This window comes from Anticarsia gemmatalis, chromosome 2 (assembly GCF_050436995.1).
Source record: "Anticarsia gemmatalis isolate Benzon Research Colony breed Stoneville strain chromosome 2, ilAntGemm2 primary, whole genome shotgun sequence".
Classification (NCBI taxonomy): domain Eukaryota; kingdom Metazoa; phylum Arthropoda; class Insecta; order Lepidoptera; family Erebidae; genus Anticarsia; species Anticarsia gemmatalis.
In genome coordinates, this window is record NC_134746.1 from 13,543,051 (window position 1) to 13,564,538 (window position 21,488).

Genomic DNA, 21,488 nt, shown 5'->3' on the forward strand with positions numbered 1-21,488 from the left:
GGTGTTGCTCTTTTATAACACTTATGAAACAGACAGGCGCCAGACTGAATTTGTGTAAATTGATTGTTTTGATCATTATCAGTCTGCGATATCAGTTTTTACCGATGAATAACTGATGATTTTTGTTTATTTAGGCTCGGCATTGTTTATAATTATTATTATATAGAAATTAATAAAAAAAACCAAAAAGAGGTATTCATTAAGCATTAGCTGCTTATTTTTTAAATCTAGATAGCCGAGTCCTAATCTGATGATAAAATGTAAGCTGTCAATAGTAAATTAGTAAGTTCAAATTATTACGTATCAAATAATTTATTTACTGACATCAAATATACTTAAGATTGTCATAAATATAGAACAGGAGGAGAATTAACCACCAGATATTTTTTTAACGTCCAGTAATTATTATTCATTATCTCTCTCTGACACCAATTAATCAATACTAAATCCAGTTGTCGTGATTATAAGTTGCTTTTCCACAAACAATAATCAACCAGCATTTTGTAGGTTAATGACTTAGCACATTAATTAGGTAATTTATAAAAGATTCGCATTTATTGTGATATAAAAATACATCTATTATTATCTAATAGCACCAAAAATTTAAAACAATAATCATTATCTCCTTTACGTTAGGAGCTGGGCAAAGGATGGACAATCCGCAACGCAGTTTTTTTGCCTTAAGAATGCATTTCCTATGTAATGTACACAAAGGTACCGCAATTTGTTAAATATATTCGTGATTCTGGAATTCATACCTGCGTATGAGATTACCTCGTCTGTAGATCTGTAAGTTTAATTCAAACAATGTCTTCAAAAAGACCAGTAATGTAAAACGCTATTTAGTTCACAAACTAAGTAATTCTAAAGGATCCACGGTCTTCGACAAATAAGTACGATAAAATAAATTCCAATGTAGCTATTTCCTATAGATTCCTTCTTACTGAATGTAATTGTTGTTCTCAGGCGATAATGTGCTACACACCCAAGTTCCTATGGGACGCGTTCGAAGGTGGTCTGCTGAAGACCATAGTGATGGGCCTCAACATCGGCGTGTGCCATCAAGATGAGAAGGAGAAGAAGAAGGACGTGCTGATCGAGTACCTCATTAGACATAAAAGGGTGAGTGGCTAAAAATTTTCAACTTTCAGCTAGTTATATGTACCTACTGACATATGTAGTGTATTACCGGATGCTTATCAAAGCCCTCGAATTTCCATGAGAATAAAAGACAAAAAAAAGGCCTCGTGGACAGGGCACGCTGTTTTAGAGTGGGTTATAATGAAGAAAAAAATATTCTCCGTGCTTCGGATTTAGTTCTTGTGGTATCACATTAATTATGAAAGTTATCTTAAGCTTAATTGAAAAATTCAACGACTAGGACCAATACTTGACCAATCCTGGTTCTGTTTAAAACATGGAACTTGTTACACTTAAAGAAACGTTACTGCGTAAGGATTTTTTTTTTATCTTAGCTTCTATTACTTTTATATTACGTACCTACTTAGCGAGTTTGATCACGTAGATCTTCCAAAAAGATTTAAACTACCGTTATCGTCATTATCTACTAATAAATATGTTTGTTCGCATTGCGGTAACAATTTGATGACTGTAATCATCACTTCATTCAATATAATATCTATGAGAAAACCACAAGAAACAATGAAATTATATGGAATTAGACACATCGGAATATTTTTTTAAGAAAATTACGGAGAGGGAATAAGAAATCGTTGATTATGAAACATCTGGAAACGCGTCAACGAGCTTTGTTTGCTTTAAAAATGGTCTCAATTTAAGAAGTCGAGACAGTAAAATACCTTACCGAATGCTTGTGTATTCACCTTTTATCCATGGTCTCCCACACCGTTTTATAGAAAAAAATGCACTTAAAATTCAAATTATAACCTAACCGTCCTATTCGCCTGGGAGTCGAACCCTGTTTCTTGACGCTCCGTGCTTCGCGTACTCAATGCATTCCCGATTCACTGTTACCGGTCATTCCTATTCCAAAGACGTGCGCTGCGCGTGAGTCGCAAATGATATCGACTGAAAGAAAGAAAATATGATTTAAAATGCTATTTAACCCATTAATGTCCCACTGCTGGGCAAGGGTCTCCTCCCGTAATGAGGGAGGGGTTAGGCCTCAAGTCCACCACGCTAGACAAATGTTGGTTGGGGACTTTGCATGCCCTCAATTGCAATGTCCTAATTTATTTACTAAAGCCTATATAAGAAGCTTTATCGTTCTTAAGCAGCTTAAAAGGAGAAGATTATAAATACTTTCGATAGTTTTTACTGGATTCACTAAAATCTATTTAAGTTTAATGGAGAATGATGAATTAATTTAAAAAAACTGATGAGTATAAGCTATTCTGATGAGTATATTTTTAATGTTGGATGTCATAAAACAAGCAAATATTGCTGAATACTTATTGTTGTGTAAAAATATTTAATTGATCTTTGCTAATTGAGTAAAAAGTACTTGTCTTAATAATTAATTTATGATATTAATAAAAAAGATCGACTGTAATTATATTTTTATTTCAGGTTAATGTTTAAAATAAATATAATTAAATCTTGTTTTTGTAATCATGTCAAAAGAAATTAACCTTATTCTACTGCAATTTATAATTATAAAACCACTTCGATTGTCCATTTAAACATTACCGAGTTGGATAAAAATAAGCTTTTAGTGCTAGTTACTTTGGATATACATAAATATAATAATTACTGCGGTGACTCAAAAAGGCAGACAATTACTTTACCCAAATTATATTTGTCTGATGTCATCAACCTTAACCGCACTTATGTAAAATGTATCTTATTTTTTTATAATTGTCATCACAAAACATTTACAGATTTTGTTGTATTTCTTAAATTGAGAATTTTGTCAGCCAGTTTTTTAAATCAGAGACTACACCAATTACTTATCTCTAGCTCTGAACAAACTGTCACGCTTACTTCTAGAAGACTTAAATATTATTTTGTTTCACATGGTTGACAACCATGATTTTTCCCCAAAAATATGAGCTAAATTGTCCACTGGTTGTGTGAACTTGCGTTAATGGTAGTTTCTTTCGCATGTTCTAAACTGTAGTTAACCTTCCTCGTGGATAACACAATTAAAAAAATGTCTAGTAGTTCTATAGATTTACGCACTCAAACAAGCAAACAAATTATTTTCGTTATTATATTTGTTTCAAAAGATGCTTATGCCTAATATTGTAGTTTATTCTTAGAAACTTTAATTTCGATTATGACAACGTAATCTTAAGACGTGTGCGCTCAAATTAGCCGTCACCCCCTACTAATATCTCTTTTATCATCTTCATCAATCATTGTCAGTTGTGACATAGTGTAATGTCGGGTAATCTACTACAAGTAGTACTCAAGCCATACTTTAAGCAGCAACAGAAATGGTGGAAGCATTATGCGGTGTTTTTTGGCCGTAAATAGAATATGAGCTTTATTAATGTACAGACTCAAATAGTTTTTTATTGTGAAATGTTCCTCAGGTTAGCAAGGATTGAAAGCAGTAAGAATGTAATGGAAGAATATTTACATTTTAATGTTATGTAGTCTTAATGTTACACAGGAATATATTTCCCATGTTGCAATGTTTTATATTTGATTAACGTTTCGACCAAGTGGTTCTGGCAAAGAAAGTTTAAAGTTAGTGATTTCAATTTTTCTACTACAATAAGTAATTCTTACTAATATAATAAATCTTATCTATGACCTGCTTAATAACTTCTTAAAGGTTTAACTTTACAGTTTTTGATGATCCATGATTAAGATGATGAACACGCATTTTACCTTAAAATGTCTAACGTGTTCGCGTTAATTCCCGTATTCTATTATACATTAAACATGCAACGCGAGAGTTTAAAAGTTATGACGATAGTAAGTTGCCATTGGACAGGGATTTTACTGTTAATCCGTTATAGATATAAAAAGTGTCAACGTTTCATGTTTCTTATTCTATCAGAAGAATTTTAAGCGGTACTATGTTTTACCGTTAGTTACTTTGACACCATGCACTTGGCCTGATCGGTTATTAATATTTGGCCTTAAAGTAGTTGACGAGTAAATAATGTGGCTAACTGACTAAAGATACCATGGTATGTTTGTATTTCGTAATTTGCGTCGAGTCATGGCCAATTTATATTAACAGGGTGGAATATTATTAGGAAATTGTATTTTAAACAGTTACCTATGCTAGATAAAACCTTTGTTGAGTTTACCGATGGTCTTCATCCGTCTATAAATCCAATTAAAGGAAGAATTACCCAATACTTAACTAAGAAGAGAATTTAAACCTTCACCTTCGTATAACTATCACAACATAATGTGTACCGTAGTAACCGCGTAAGTGTATAAAAGCTTAAGTTAAAAAAAAGAACAAAAAGTTATCTAATTTTTTTAATAAAAACAAAAAAAAAATCTAGTCGTTTGAAATAGACTAAAAAGCAGATTGATTTACCTTTGCGTCGCGCAGCCGGGTAAAAATAACTACGATTTAAACTAACTTTTGAAGTAGCTTCAAAGGAGAATGGGCAAAATAGTATGGAGCCTGGGCGATCCGCGGCCAAACTTGATTTTTTGTTTTTTTAATGTAGTTTAGTACTATAATTACCGTGTAGAAGTTTTATTGCCGCGACGCACTTCTATGACGAACAAAATACATTTTTGTTTTTGAGCACTTTTAATAGTATAAAAACATATTTTTGGCTTATATTCGGAGATTAAATAAAAAGTACTATTTATATTATTGCATACAAATCTAGACATTATTAATATTCGAACAATCATAACATGTAAATATATAAATATCGTAACAAGTAAACATCTTGCTCTTCTATAATATATTCACTGAGACGACTTATCTGTCTTGAATGCTCAGCTTAAAAACGAGGCGTTCATAGCCAGTTGCGCTCACTGGTCGGTAAACAATCTGTTGGTTAAGCAACCGTTGGCGCGGTCATTCTATAGATGGGTGACCGCATTGTGGTATTTGAACTGAGCTTCTCCGTGCTTCCGAGGGCACGTAAAAAGTCGGTCCCGGTTGTTGTCAACTAAGATAACATTCGGGCGGCTTGAACAACTTTGAAACTGGGTGAACCATATGATAGATAGATACGAGTTACGATTATTGTTCATTTTGATGGCATTGCAATCGTTATAAGAAGATGTAACGTTATTACACAACATAAAATGCATTACAGACACGAAATAATTGTATTTGTTCTATGAAATTCCATTATATTTACATGTCAATATATTGTTTCCTGAAAGGATTGCAGCGAAACGTTCTTAGTAAAAGTTGTTCCTAGTTATCATTACTTTAATTTGACACTACTTTCATTAATGGCCGCCGACCGCCCAGGAGTGCCCATTCTCCTTTAAAAGACAGCCAGTTTTAAAAGCTAACGTGATCAGGTGCTTCAAAAACTTAACCTACTAAAAGGTTCTCACATAAATATTCACCATTATGTCCATTATACTGGTTTACGACAAATTCGTCTACAAACGATGCGTCATCTACTTAGATATTCACGTCTTCAATATGTTAATGATCATGACCTACATAAGTGTCACTTGTATTTTAACGGTCATTTCCGTATTTGTGACGTTATGTTTGTATTAGGGGTTATCAGTTCGGCGGTGAAGGAAAACATCGTGATAAAACCTTGCGTGGCTGATTCTTTAAATAATGTCTCGAGCATTTGTTTAGTGGCTAATATACGAATTGGTAATAATACGAGGAAGTCTATAAAAGAGGTATTTTGAGAACGGGTCCAGTGAAAAATGAGCCATTCGATTACAGTGGGGGGGTGCCTATACAAATTGTACCTAACGAAATATAGTAGTCCAAAAGTAGCACAATTTCCTACGATTAGCACTGTCGAGTATCGACTATTTGGCATTTAAAATGCAATGGGAAAATAATGCTGATTTTCATACAAAATCTCTCGATAGCTAGCCGGTTGTCGAAAGCCAATAGTCGTACAAAATCTTACTACGGGTCCTTTTTGCGAAGAAGACCTGTGCCCAGCAGCGGAACAGTAATTGGTTAAATATACGATTTTTATTTTTTTTGGGTTTTAATGTGTGAGTTCATTGTTTGATTACGCTAAACTGGTATATTGTGTGTAGTAGTAGTTAGTACTGTTTGACAGTGAATATGGTCCTAAGGTTGTCTCGCTTTGTACGAGTATGTGCTTGGAATAAATATTTGTGTTATGTGTATGGGTTTTTTTAGCCTTAATAGCTTTTATGTCCTACATTAAAACGCGGCAAATGACGTGCTATTTTTTATAATTATATAGGATTTTTTTTATTGAATAGCCGCTTGTATATTCAATTAATCTCTCTTCAAAACGTCATAAAACTAGCAACAAAGAATCATCGAAAACCATTCGCAGATCAAATTAATTCCTCGCCTATTAGTATCATTGTGCATTATAGCTTTCTTGCTAAAGCATGACGAGTAAATCGTGACACTCGATCAACTTTACCAAGAGACAAAACCTATACCAATTTTTTACTAGCGGTCATTGCCCATACCGCGTTCATTGCTCGCTCCTAGTTACGCAACCATTTCAACTCTGATTACCACAACCATTGCTGGTTTTACACCTTCTATGGCGACGAAAGTACCTGTGGGACCAGCAATGTATAGTGAATATTTTTTTTGCGTCACGTACCTTCTCCGAAGCCACTTTTCCGGTTTCGAATGTCTGTAAGGTTAATGTAGTTGATAGTGTTACTTTTATCGCTTTTTGAAATTGTTCACTTATATAATTTGTTGATGGACAACCGTTTAACAATTTGTTAGTGAACAGTGACTTAATTTTAATTTTTACTTTCCTTTGCCTTTTATTTGAGACTTCATTTTTGTATATTTTTTATCTTTTGGTATGTTTTTCGTTGTAGAAAGCGTACCCCATTATATTTTCCTTACTTCGGCACTGTACACGTTAATCGTGCTTGCATGTGAAGTATTAAGTATTTTAGACATTTTTGTATTGAAAGGACATATTTATACAAGAAAATAGTACTATGGATACATTTTCCTCATCGTAATACAAGAGTGATATCACGTATCTTGATAACCGTTTTACAAAAAGCTCGTAGGAGGTCTGACTAATGAGTTCCGAAAACGTTTAATTTGAATGATTTCGGCGAAATCTTTGACACAGGTAACGGTTTCACTTGTACCTACGTGACTATGCTTTAAGTGTACCATGTAACAAGCTGAATTGTGGTGCAATTGTCTACTGTTATAGCGTTCATTCTATTAATATAATGTCCTTCTATTTTTGGCATGTGCAGTTTCACAAATCATAAAACAATTTAAAGCATGCAGAAAGTTTGTTTCTAGAGCTTCTACACTCTACTGCTGTTCAGAATAACCAACAGCTGCTGTGAACAAAACGAAATCCACGGAAATACGTCTTTTAACTTATATTACAGGGTAGTACGTAGTACTGCTCCGTGGCGCAGTGGTTTAGGTCGCCATGCCGTAACCACTGCGTCGGGAGGTCGTGGGTTCGATTCCCACACGGGACAATTATTTGTGCGATCCACAAATAATTGTTGCGGGTTTGGTTGTACTTTGTGTCCCTTGTTTGTATGTTTGTAAAAGTCCCCGCGACACAAGAGTAATTCTTAGTGCGGGAGTAGTCTTAAAAAAAAATAGAATTACCGTATAGTGAATGTGGCATTATGCACTAGTAGTATATGTTATAGGTTTTAATCTTTGTTTTTTACTAAGATGGATTATTTCTAACAACACGTACAATAGTAGTATCGAGTGTGAAACCTATTACCTAAAACCTCTAGTCTTTTTTGGCGTTGCATTCATTTCGCTTATTCACAAAGCTCACTTTATAACATTGTAAACGCAACCCTACAAAACAATAACCAATTCAAATGAAACAAGAATTAAAACTGAACCCAAGTGGCTCACTTCCCGTCATCTGGCGGAAGTCTCAGCTTGCACGGTAAAGGTAGGCAAAGGCACACAGGTGTAGAGCCTTATTGTTCAAGCAGCCGTGCACCGGTGCCTGCAATGTATAGCGATAATTAGGATTCTTCATGTCGGTTGTGGAATAAAATAATGAGACTAACTTTTAAATTAACTGCAGAAAAATTGTTTATAGTGGGTATTTGTAAAAGCTGGGTATTTGGTGCTTGCAAGTTTTACTAATTGTGAGAAATAAAAAAGATGCATGATTTAGAAAACACAAAAAATCTGATCAAAATTAAATATCATGAAATAAACTTGTAGATCGTTATGTTAACATTAATATCAGTTGTATCATTAGATGTGGGTCATGTGGGTTCTTCTAAAGATATGTATAATTGTATTCATCTGATGCACTTTAATAGACATATCATTTACTATTCTATAAATCTGCGCATTTCCCTAAATTGCATAATACAATAAATCTTTTAGCTAGTTCCTTTGCAGCTGCATGAGTCACATTCTCAGAAAACTACATATTCTGCGCTACTACGTAATAACAAAATGTCAAAAACACATGCAGTGGAAAACCCGCAAATAATTATATTCAAAGTAATTGTCTAATGTTCCTTATTCTGAGTCACTGCAGGACATTTTGATAAAGGACAAAAAGCGTCATCCTACAATTTAGTTCTATACACTCATATGCTACTGGAATCTCCAACATGATGTCTTAATGTCACGATTACCAGAAATCTACGTCATACCAATGTCATGCATTTGCTGGGATATCTTTCAAAATATCACTGTGACGTTTAATGTACCATTTCGAAAATTAAGATAACTTTTAGAATCGGTGATCAACTTCAATTGGGCATAAAGGTAGCAAAACCCCAGCTTTTATTTAAACACTTGAACTTAATATCTCTTTCCCGACCGAGATCAAACCTATTGGTAGTCTCCAAACCGCAGCACAGTTCACTACAAATAATCAGTTGGAAAAACCTGACAATTGAATACAACAATAACAAAAACAAAATGAGAGCAAACCAAATCTGCAATGCCAATTGCATATCCTTAAAAATACCTCAATACGTTTACAAGATCCTTGTTAGGAAAAACCCACCAACAGCTGCAGAAAACAAGACTAAATACACGGAATTACGTTTTAAACTTTTAATACTTATAGTAGTTCCTAGTAACATTACCATATATTATGACTGGCAATTTGATGACGTACTTGATCTTTGCATATTTATGCGCAAACTATCGTGATTATAAGGTGTAATTTGTGTAGTGGTAGATAAAATCATTGGTTTGGATAAACTACATGTGATTCTCATTAAACATGACATTTACCTTCAAAAGTAACGTAAATGAAGTAAGAAGGCTTATGTCCTTAGTAAAATACTGTTTAGTTTTTAAAATTTTATGGGTTTTGTTGCGTCGTATGCCCGCTTTCTGAGGCACATTTAGCGGTTGTTTATCTATTCAAACTGTCATTTTTATATGAGATAAACGTTATTGAATAGATAAACTACCGCTAAATATACCTTGGAAACCGGGGGTTAGTTCGCCCTGAAAGGTGCACAGAAATGCTGAGTATAATGTTATATTTAGATTCTTTAGTGATGTACCAGAACTACTCATTATTGGGCTTAAAAGAGTTGTCTTATCGAGAATCCGGATGATGATAGAATTAACACTTTAAATGCAATAGGTACTCCTGCAGTTCCCATGATCGTTTTACTGTAGGTTTAGTATCTATATGAGTAAGAAATTTCGAGAACATTATGGTAAATTCCCGATGTATTTACCGATAAAGTGAGTGACAATTAAATTGTAATTAGTGTCTATATATAACCAATGCGTTATCATTTACTAAATATTTTGTTTGTCTGTTTAGTCGACATTTTTAACAATCATATACTGCTCGAGATAGAAGAAAAGTGGCGTACCTTGGGAAAGACTTATTTCCAGTAGTGGAAAGCTATTAATGATAATGATATTTAATTAAGCTAAAGCAGGAAATCTACAATTATTACATTTATCCGTCCCTTGAAGAATACAAAGATATAATAAAACATTGTCATACCGATTTAAGATCGCCATTGTTTGTTAATTACATTAAAAAAAACAGTTAAAATACAAGTTACTAAGTAAACCGTAATATTTCCGCGTATTTTTTCTGATTGGCAATTGGGTCGTTCGTGTATTAATGCGTAAGCAACCTTGCGCAGATTTCGGTTCCTGGGTGTTTTTGTAACGCTTTATGGCTTGTGGTTTTTGTTTTTTTGACCTAATTATATGTTAATTGATATCTTTAATTTGCATGTTAACATACAGCTAGTAACTTGGGGTCTGATGCTCATTTGCTCCATGCAAAATAACGGTAATCAGCTGCATCCAGTGAGATTGGAAGCCGACTCCAACATGGTTGGAAGAAAGGCTAGGCTGATGATGACATATAGCTAGTAAGAGATACAAGTTTACTTGAGATTGATAATTGTATTAGATTACAGTAGTTAATCTTTCAGGCAATCTTTTTATTAGGCTACTATCCCACTGGGCAAGGACCTCCCCGTAATTTTGTAATTCCTTTAATAATCTGACGATGGTAAACTTAATCTTTAACAATCAGTACATCAATAAAACTTTAATAAGTCTAATACCTGTCTTGCAATTACTATAGCAGCGATCAAGCCATAAAAACATAGGTATATAGTATATAAACATATGTACAACAAATGATAATGACACGTCCATCGTGCCCACTCGAGTGTGGGATTTCATTCACGTTACGTAACAACGTAGGTAATATCCCATGAATGAGTTCAGACAATGAATGACATAGCTTTGATACGATTGCTTATGTATGGAAGCTATTGTGATGATGAGACTTTATGACATCTATTGTAAGGAGTAGTAATCACGCCTGTTGTATTTGTAGGTGTAGGCAGAGGTTAACCCTTCGTCTTCTTGTCGTATGGTTAGTAGTCAACCTAGTGTCAAAGTTGTTCAAACCGCCCAAAGGTTTTTGACGTGGCTTAACAACTGTTATCTTAATAGACAACAACCGGGAGTCCGGGTCCGACTTTTTACGTACGCTCTGAAGCACGGAGACGCCCTGTTCAAATACCACTATGTGGTCACCCATCAATGGAATGACCGCGCCAAGCGTTGCGTTGGGCGTCTAAACCCGACACAGTGGTTACAGTTTTGTACACTGCCACAGCCTCCACAAGCATTAGAATTTCTCTACTACAATTCTTATCAATTAACACGTATTTTACACACACTGTAATCTTTACTAACCTTCTAACTTCTTCAGTATTATAAATATTCAACACTTACATCACGTGATATACATATTTACATCACATCAAACCGAAAAGCCGGTCTACACATTCAGTAATTTAATTTAACTCCAAAAAGACATCTTTCTCTTTTGAAACAGACAACGTATATTTTCCTAAACGGCAACTTGATATTCCGTTCCTAAGTGGCAAGTAGTCGCGGTACCTTTTAAGAGTGGTACTTTTTTCTCATAACGGTACTTAAAGTTGTCGCCATCCGGCTACTGTGCGCGCGGCTGATTTGTTATGCGCATGCGCGCGGCGAGCTGCGCAGGAGTCGATAGCCCTTCGGATGTGAGAATTGTCATGTTGGTTTATTTATGAGCTTTGACTAATATTGTGAAGTCCCGATTGTGGTTGTTTGTTGTGTTTTTTTTTATTAATAATACCTTTGCGAAGAAAGAAAAATAGTACCTACCTAAAGTTTTAAGAATAAATTAACTTACTGATTATTTCTGTACACGCATTGAATCTAGGCTTTACAGTAGGTAACTGAGTTGCTATGGAATACTTTTTGTAAACTTTATAATAATAAAAAAATATTGAATTAGTAATTTCAAGACTATTTGAAGTGTATATTGGAATTATTAATTAACGTTTTAAAACGTATTAATTTTATATTTTTTCCCAAAAACAATAAAACCTTATACACAAATTCTCAAGTCCATAAAAATTAACCCAAAAAGCCAGATGAAACATAAGCCGACAAGTCGTTATAGTCGTAACAACTTGGTATAAAAGGCAAGGCTGTGCAGTCAGTCGAAGTCCTTACTCCTTGGAGGCTTGCCTTGACATGCACTTGTCGCAACTAAATCTCTATTCACCGGCTTTAAGGTGAACTAGGATACAAGTCGCCTAAATGTAGCTGTGTAAATATGACATTGGGTTACTAAGTTTGTACTTTTTAATTGTAAATATACGATTTTATGGTGTTATGCTTTAGTTTGGATAGATTTTAGTATTTAAAGCTCATAATTGCGACTATGTTTTCGTTTCAATTCCATATACTTACAATCATAAAAAAACATGGATGAATTTAAAATACCTTTGCTTGCACTTCTAGGTATTGCGAGATGTAACAATTTTCCTAATGCTGATAATTTTCTTATAGACACTAAGAAGAAGACTATTACAGCATTAAACATAACACTAATTTATATTATGTATAGTTAGCGACTAGTCTAGACTAGACAGTTAGCAACTATTTAAAAGCCTCTATGCTAAACATTGTTTTATCCCTAAGATTACAGTAATTAAAACGTTACGTTAAAGCAGCATTGTACTGAGTAGTGACCATCAATTTGACGTACGCTAGCTGTCAACCGAGATATGTAATACGCATACTCAAGTCCATAGGCATCAAAGCATTTTCCCTGTAAGTTTCTTTCCTTGTATTTTATACCTAAGCTGTAAAGGAAGAAAATATAATCATTGTTTCAAAGTTTCTGCAGCAGTCTCGCAAACATGATTTCGTCACTATGTGGTATAATTCTTACGTAACATGACAAATAGGGCGTCATGGAGATTGTCCAAACCGCAATACAGACCTCTTGAGTCACTGAAACTTGCACGACTGTAGTTATAAAGAAATTAAATGCAACCACTAATTAAAAGAGAAAAACCTAGATTTAATTAATTAACCACATTTACTTAATTATTTGTTGAAAATGATTTGTCTTCCATACTTAGAGTACAAAACAGAATTTACCCCGAAGCTACTTTTTTTGGATCACCCAAATACTAGTTCGTTTTGAAAATGTTCTTCGTCTACGAGAGTTATGTTTCTTTTATTCTTTACGCGCTGTAAAGATCTCATAATCCATCAAGCATCATTCCAAAATTTCGATCATGTTCCTTCGATATTAAAATCACAAAAGTCAATTTAATTGTCTGTCCATCTCTTCTTTCACCCTTTTCCCAGCAGTGGCAAAATCAAAATCACACTTTAGTAAAAGCTATTGACATCTGCAATACTTTAACATAATTGATTAGTCTGCAAGTACCTCAAAACATCTCTATACATATGTCATGCCCCTAATTCTCTGTATCCCCAAATATCCGTCGTCACAAAGGGAAAGTGAACTGGTGCAATCAGTCCCCCTGTGTAGGGTCCGAAGACGTAAATCATAACTTGCATACAAAATTGAACTTAATTTCCTTCTACCTATAGTGCAATTTTGTATATATAGAAAAGATATTATGAAGTACGTTCATAATAAAGCTCTCTGTTATGACTTTTGTTCTGTTCTCTAATAGTTATATTACTTGTTAGCTGCATTTTATGATTTTCTATTGCATAAAATTTGATAGTTTCGGATTAGATTAGCGGATACGTTCTCGATTCTCTATCATAACGACTACCGACAATCGGCTAGCTTACGAAATTGTATGAAAATCTGATCACCGTCTCTAGCGGGTGCCATAGAAACTATTTTTTATGTACATTTTAAATGTGGGATTTGATAGGCCCGACTAATGAATCGCACTAACGATAATATGATGAAGCTTATTGGTAGTATTTTTTTTGGTAGTAGCTTGGACGATATTGCTCATGGATTTCATAATGTGTTGTAATACGCAAATACGGGCCTGGTGGTTTCTATGGTGTAGGTACATTTGTGACGCCAGGTGACGTCAGGAGGGTCATTGTGTATCTCCCTTGACAAGCGTTTGATAGCCACTATTCTATACATTCTTCCTTATCTAAAAACATGGTAAGTAACATGGTATGTCAAAGCTGCAATGTATTATATAGACGCTTTCGCTACTTGTAAACTGTTACAGGTACAATAAGCATGCTGGTGACAAAACAATAAAAGTTCCTTCATAGATTTCCCAGGCCTTTAAAAACAAGATCTTGAATCTGAGATAGTAATCTACGAACAGATAAAATGTTATAAACTTTTTTACAAGATGTATAACAAGTTGACTTCCGTTGCAATCTCAACTTTGATTTCAAAAAGCACCGCCTCTTGTAGATCTCTTTGCCATTTTTTTCTTTTTACCCTTTCTTCACTCAAGTAAAACCTTAATGTTCATAGCCTTAAAGGTTATTTTCATTTGTGTTATATTTGTAGCAATTAGTGCGCAAAAACTTAGCTGGGGGCGCGAACATGTGGTGAGCAGACTACTCGTGTCCGTCAAACGTACTCATCCGGTTTTATTTGGGAATAATTCGGGTTAATTTTATTTAAAGTAGTTGATTATTTAATTAACGGGTTAAAGGGATTGGCGTAAATCAAAAGGAATACATAAGAAGAAGTTTTACGAATCGTGATCCCTATAATGTATAGTAATACGTATTAATTTGGTTTGCTTCGTATTTGTGGCCATTTTGTCTTATTATATCGGCATAAGAAATGAAGAAATTCATTGTTTTTTAATCTCTTTATTGCTCAAAAAAAGATATTTACTTTTTTGGTAAAATTTTAAAACATCGTTCATTGTTTTAAAGATCTGAAGTCCAAATATAGACTAATTATTAGTAAAAAAAAACATGAATAGCGATAGTAATTTATAATGCAGGTACAATTAAGTGTCTGAACCATTTCAAATTCGCGCTACATACCTTTGTGCTTTTAAGATTGATTGCTGATATATTGTAATTCTTACAACCATTACACATTATTCAAGCTTGACTACTCCTCAACTAAAGCTCTTAAACACCTTAACTCTCTTTCAAATCACTTTTTGTCGAGCATTTTTTGTGTAAGATCGATTGCAGATCAACAGACAGACAGTTTCTAGTTATATGTTAACGGCAGGTGGCTGACCGCTTTATGTAATGTTCAAAGTACGCTTTTTTATATAAACGATCCTTGTGTGGTTTTTACAAGGATGGCTTCTAAGAAATTATTTTGTTTTCGTTGTGTAGAACTTGTGGCGAATTGCGTGTGTATGTTAGATTGTTGAAGTTGCTTGATTTGTTACTGACTAGTTGCTAACCCGTGATTTCGACGACAGGGAAAGATGTCGCGGGTAAAAGTATATGTGTTAATCTTATTATCAATTAAACTTCGGCTGAAATCATACTCATAATATTATCAAAATACTTAAGGTAGCAGTGATATTTTTTTATTTTTTTAAGAAGACAATTCCCGCACTAGGACTTGCTCTTGTGTCGCAGGGACTTTTACAAACATACAAACAAGTCAAACAACGGACACAAAGTACAACCAGACCCGGAACAATTATTTTATGCTGTAATGATATTCAGCTTTTATTTGACAGAGTTTTTAACTAAACAAGTTTATTACTTTCTTACTCTTTTCACAAGAACTAGCTTGTACATTCAATGGCCGGATCACATAAGCAACGCCTCCGAATAGATACGGCACAGGTTAACGTGAACCAAAACTTTCTACGAACCAAAATATTTTCCTTTCATAAAACCATAATTTTCCCCATGAGTGGTTCGTAACCATGGTGTAAGGTACCTGGCTGGTTACGACAGTATAATGACAGTCTAGCGAGGTTCCTTCACTCAATGATTGACGGTCTCATGTGTGTCAATGCAACAATGGACGATACTTACTCGTACTGTTGCAGAGATACCTGCGACAAATGGTTTGCTAGACTGGAAATACCAAAGGTAAAAGTAGACATGATAATCGTTTAAGACCCCTATTATCAGTTTATTCATGATAAGTACAATTTCGACCGTTTTTCATTTTGATATTTCGTAAGATTTTGTAATATCTTTCGAGAGGATAGTCTTCTGAGGTAGGTTACAAAGGGTGAAATGCGTAAAAAATTAACAATAATTGTAAAATGTGGCGTTACTTATCTGGATTTAATATTATATTTTTATGTAAAATACGAAAATCATAGAGTATATTTATTATAGTGCGTATGTTAATGCGAGCTCCTTTGTGCATAAGCTTTGTGAATGTCACACAGTAATAGTGCAAGGATTAATTAATAGTTACATGGTTGTTTGTAATTAACGACTTTGTTCCCATGGAAACATCATTGCATGAAATTGCCCCAGAAGATTACTAGATCTTCCTAGATTTTTCAATAGAAATATATGAATACACTTTTTGAATGTCAACTGCAGTCTAAACTAAATCTTATTCTTATAACGCTAAGCTTTAAATAAATTAAAGAATATCTAGAACCCTATATCCTTTTACATTAAAGTTATCAATAAGTATACCTAACAACACATAGTTATCAAGTGTAAAAACTTGAAAATAGCGAAACAAACACCGGTCGTCTGTACCACTATTATTCGCGCATTGGCAAAAAGCGGCCAGGTGCAGTGTTCGGTGCATCTGTCAAACCAGCCCCCAGCCACCCTTTGGGAGCGAATGTGTTGTGTATAGGTATAATAGGGTTGGGGAAACCGGACACGTAGACACAGTATCGATGAGTTAATTTAATATAGGAATATCAAAATGAATGTGAAAGCCCTTTGTTGTTAAATAATGTAATATATGGTGAGAAAGTAATTTTTGTTAGGAATCTTACACGCAGTAAGATTCCTAACAAAAATTATTTTTATTTTTTACATTACCTAAATCTTATACTTAATAATATTGTTATTATATAAAATGTATAAAAACATGTAAATATCAATGACTTAATTAATAAATAAATAAGGAATGATAAAAGTTATAATGTTTATCCCAGTTTACTAGCAGGAACGATGCTATAAATGAATATTTAGACTGTACTTGTCGCCACTGTTGTATGAACGTGCCGTCTGATGCAATACCATTCATGATTGGGCCACGGCGTAATATTAATGGATATTGTTCGTTATTGATTGTGTTGTCTGTTAAAATTCTCTTCTAGTAACTTAATATTAAACTACGTTAAAAACCAAGCAGCTTGAACTACATGTACAAACTACTTACAAACACTAAAATTCATCACTGATGACATTTTGCGCATTTGACGCCTCTGCGGTAGTGAGTTCGATTCTAACGCATAGTGTTTTTCCAGACTGAGTGTATTTGTTTCCGCCGTTTGTATGTATGTTTTGTTAAAGTCCCCAAAAAAGGATGTATTCATAAGAACAAATTAGTAGTACTAAATGTCTCGTAGACAAGCTACTACAAAAGCCTTAAAAGGTACTAGTCGTAAGGACAATGCCGTGATGCAATCATGATGTAAGTGATGTGAACTTTGTACATTGTCGCACGTGGATTATACGTGTAGTAACTGTATGCAAAATATACTACTATGTGTTATGCAATGTAAATGAATAGGATCGTAGTTCACTTAGCATTGTTGTGTCGCTGACCAGGGTTTATGTACGATTGTGTGTACAAACTTTGATTTGATAGTAATGTAAAACTATAACACGTTTCTGTAATAGTTTTGTTTGATAGTCGGTGTGTTGGTTCAATTATTTTTAAGATTAAAATCAATGTGATGAAAATCACCACAGTTTTATTATCTTGACAGAAATTTGCTTTCTGGGAGTTTATAACAAAAATAACACTATTACTCCTTATAAAAATAAATAGCAATGGCGGTTACTCGAGCAAAATCATTGTTTCAATCATACAACACTGCCTGAGCTCCAAACATTTTAAAACTTAACTCTTAACGAACCAGAGCTTCCTTCAAACTAAAGTCCTAGGTGTACCATCGGTTAGAAATAAATATACAATTAAACATATATATGTATTTTAGATAAGTATTATAGAAACAAGGATGCAAGATGAGTGTGAGATTTTCGTAGAACAATCAATAAGTCATCGTAGTAATCATCTGTGTAGAACCGTAGATGACTTGTCAAGTGGTTTTTATGACCGATACCTTGACACGATACTAATAAAAAATGTATAAGGTTGCATATTCATTACTTCCGTTATGTCCGTACAAGAATAATCTTTTGTTTCACTGATATGCATATCTTTGTATTAGGTATAAATAATAAAAGTTTTATTTCTTTGTTGTTAATGCTAAGCTATCGATACCCTTGTAGAAGTAAAGAACTTTAAGAACAACACAATAACAGGAGCACATTTATCGTAGAAGACAAACATTTTAAAGAATTAGTCTATAATGTCTTCGTAGTATGTAATGCTCGTTAATTGCTTAGTTCGGAAAAAGGTCACGGCATATGATTTTTAAATAAATTATTATACTAAACCCTACAATCAAGAATGGACTCAAAACTCAAGAGCAACCACTTTCTTATTCGAGGTCGTGATGCGTACTTAACAGTGGGATAGATGGAATAATTCGCAATTGAAACAAGCAAGTTTGTCATCAAACATTCACCAAAATCAATGGTCGTATTATAATAAAATTCTCCACCCAGTAGTGTCACTAGTAATTAAAATTCCAACTCATCTCTTAAGAATTTAATAAGTTTATCTGAAGTACTTTACATTATAATACTTGAAGTGTGTCCATATTGAAATTCTTGTGGAGTGTGGAGTGAACAACCGTTTAATGAACGGGTCAGGACACCACGACCCGATTGTCGCTTTGTACTTTTCTATTCAAGTGTATAACTTCGTTGTATAATGCGTAGTTATAGTTATAAAATTGAAATTATTATAATATCGGATATTAATTATATTTTAAATTCAAATAATATATAGATTACTTCTATTAAGACTCCATCCATGCCTAGGTATAATTTGAAAAATTGAACCACCGATGTAGTTTCTAAAAGAGACCAGCGCCCCTAATCATCAAACCCCAAAGGTCTAGCAATCTTTTGGTTTCTGTGTTTTACGTGTAACGCAGCAATTACATAACTAGGAGCAAGCCTTATTACAAATAAACATTTTCAACTTAAGACGCTTCCTAAAATCATATAAAAACGTCCAGTGACTACCTGTCTGGCCCAGCAATAGAACGGCTTTACGATAACTGCGGTCGTAGCTACCGAAATTCTTCAATCAAAAAATCTTAAATTAACTATTGTACATTTCAATAACAACTAAACGCTATTATTACATTTATAAATAGTCTGCGGAAGTAAACTCAATCAAGGTACATAGCAACACGTGTAGGTATTGTATAACGTCTCGCGCGCCGGTGGTCAGCCATACGATATGACAGGCGACCCTCAATGTTTATCACTACGTAACATGACATCAGGGATGAGGCGGCTGTTGGCTTTTATAAGTAGATCGGGTGGCTTCTTAACCATTTTTATTAAGGCTCGGAGTAATGAAAGAATTAAACACTCGATATTTTGATTTCATATGCTTCTTTTATTTAGGATGCGATAGAGGTGGGATTTTCCAAACCTTGTACTATTCGAATCAATCATCACTGTACCTGCTTTACAGTACTGTGATTGAATATCACTATCGGCCACCGACAGCTGAGTAGCTATCGAACAATTTTGTATAACAATCGGTTTAGCGCCTCTAGCGGGCGACGTAGAAACTATTTTAACAGTACATTTTTCAAACTCTTGATACTCGATGGTTCTAATTGTAAAAAAATCTGCTGTATATTTTGACTTCTTACAAAGAAACTGAGTTACTTTATATGATATCTTCGCTCAACTATGCTATCATTATCAAAAAATGCTTAAATAGCTTCGGCAGTAGGCGGTAAAAGAACACGCTATTAAAGTTATTATAAATCCTTTTACATTTTATAGACATTCCTTTGAGACGTAATCTTAAGAACCACTCAACCGTTTTAGATGGAACTCAGAGAATGCCAGTACATCATTATGTCATTTTATCTTAAAGACATTTCTTTGTGGGTCTACTATAATATAACCTTACATATATTATTGGTATGTATGACTATCATAATTATGTCATAAGTCAAGCCAAGAATTTTAATCGTCAAATACCAAATAATTGCAAGGTACTTTCTGCCAATCGTTTGAGTTCAAAAGTCAAGTATTTGCAAACAAATTCGCCTCTTACAAAACAACACATCTCTATACTTTATTATCGCAGACGGAATAACGCGAACCGTACAAAAGCCGCATTGATCACTGGTGGCCACTGTTTAGGTTATCTTTAGGTAACACAGTAATGTTTACTAACGGTTCAGTCACAAGAGCCCCTTGTCATCTTGCGAACAATTATGCCGATTATAAACTATTGGAGATATCGCTCGATATTGCTGTTTGAAGATCTTTGTATGAAAGCGAAAACTGGGTGAATGGAGGCTTGTGACGTGAGTAGACACACCCACTGTGATACGTTACTGTTCGTTGGATCTACGCATAGACACTTCTAGAAAAATAAGTTAAGATGCAATAACATGTATAAGAATGCTGATTGTATGCTGGAATGCCTGCTAACCCGATCAAGTATAAAGGCTTTGATTTTCACAATTATATTATACAAGAAATATGTACAACTCCATTCTTCTATAAGTTCTAGTCCTTCGAAATTGAGTCTTGAGTGTGGAATTAGTTTTTTTAACCTCCATAGACAAATCCTTATCTCCCTTACACTCGGCCAGTCTTTCATCGGATCTCCGGCTATTGCCTGCCTATCCAGCTACATAGCAAAAAGTGTACCAGTTTACTAACAATTTTGTAACCCAGCTTGACGAAGATAGAGGTTTACCTTTGCATAAACTTTTGTTAATCCAACGTTATAAAAATAGAAGGCTACTTACTTTCTCCAAACAAATGCAAAAGAAAATTAGTCAATATACAATAATGGAAAATGTAAATTAACGTTTGTTTTCGTTTCTTTACAGACGCACAAACTGTACGCGTTCAGGTACTGGGGCTGCGAGTTGCTGTGTCTCGTGAACATCGTGCTGCAGCTGTGGATGATGGACGCCTTCTTCAACGGAGAGTTCTTCTCGTACGGCACCAGGGTGCTCGGCTACAGTGAGGTCCCGCAGGAGGAAAGGTAATGTAACCTGCCATTTTGGTAAACTCATAGTATTGATGACGTAGTTGAAGATAATATCTTTCGAATACTAATTAAGCAAATCTATATTTAGATTATTGACTAAATGTTTTCTTCATTTTCGCTGATAAGCACGTAAGAATTCGTAGAAATCTTAAATAACCTTTACCAGTGTCAGTACCTATGCAATATACCAAACTTTTTTGGTAATAAAAGACCTTATTAAGAAATTTTGGATTTCTTTTCTTAATAAGGTTACGAAACATTATCAATGAGGAACTGTATCAATGAATATACATACGTTTGGTCTGGAATTAATAAACCTTAAAGGCGAACCAGGACCTTGTGGAT

General features: G+C 34.2%; 1 protein-coding gene across 3 annotated transcripts in view; it reads left to right on the forward strand.

Moving 5' to 3' along the window:
* ogre (optic ganglion reduced) overlaps positions 1-21,488 on the forward strand; it is a 69,373-nt gene that overhangs the window by 39,378 nt on the left and 8,507 nt on the right. For all 3 annotated transcript variants that reach the window (XM_076133819.1, XM_076133829.1, XM_076133809.1), the window contains exons 4-5: positions 967-1,122; positions 20,980-21,137. In XM_076133819.1, coding sequence (XP_075989934.1) covers positions 967-1,122; positions 20,980-21,137 — 314 coding nt within the window. The remainder of the gene's footprint in view (positions 1-966; positions 1,123-20,979; positions 21,138-21,488) is intronic.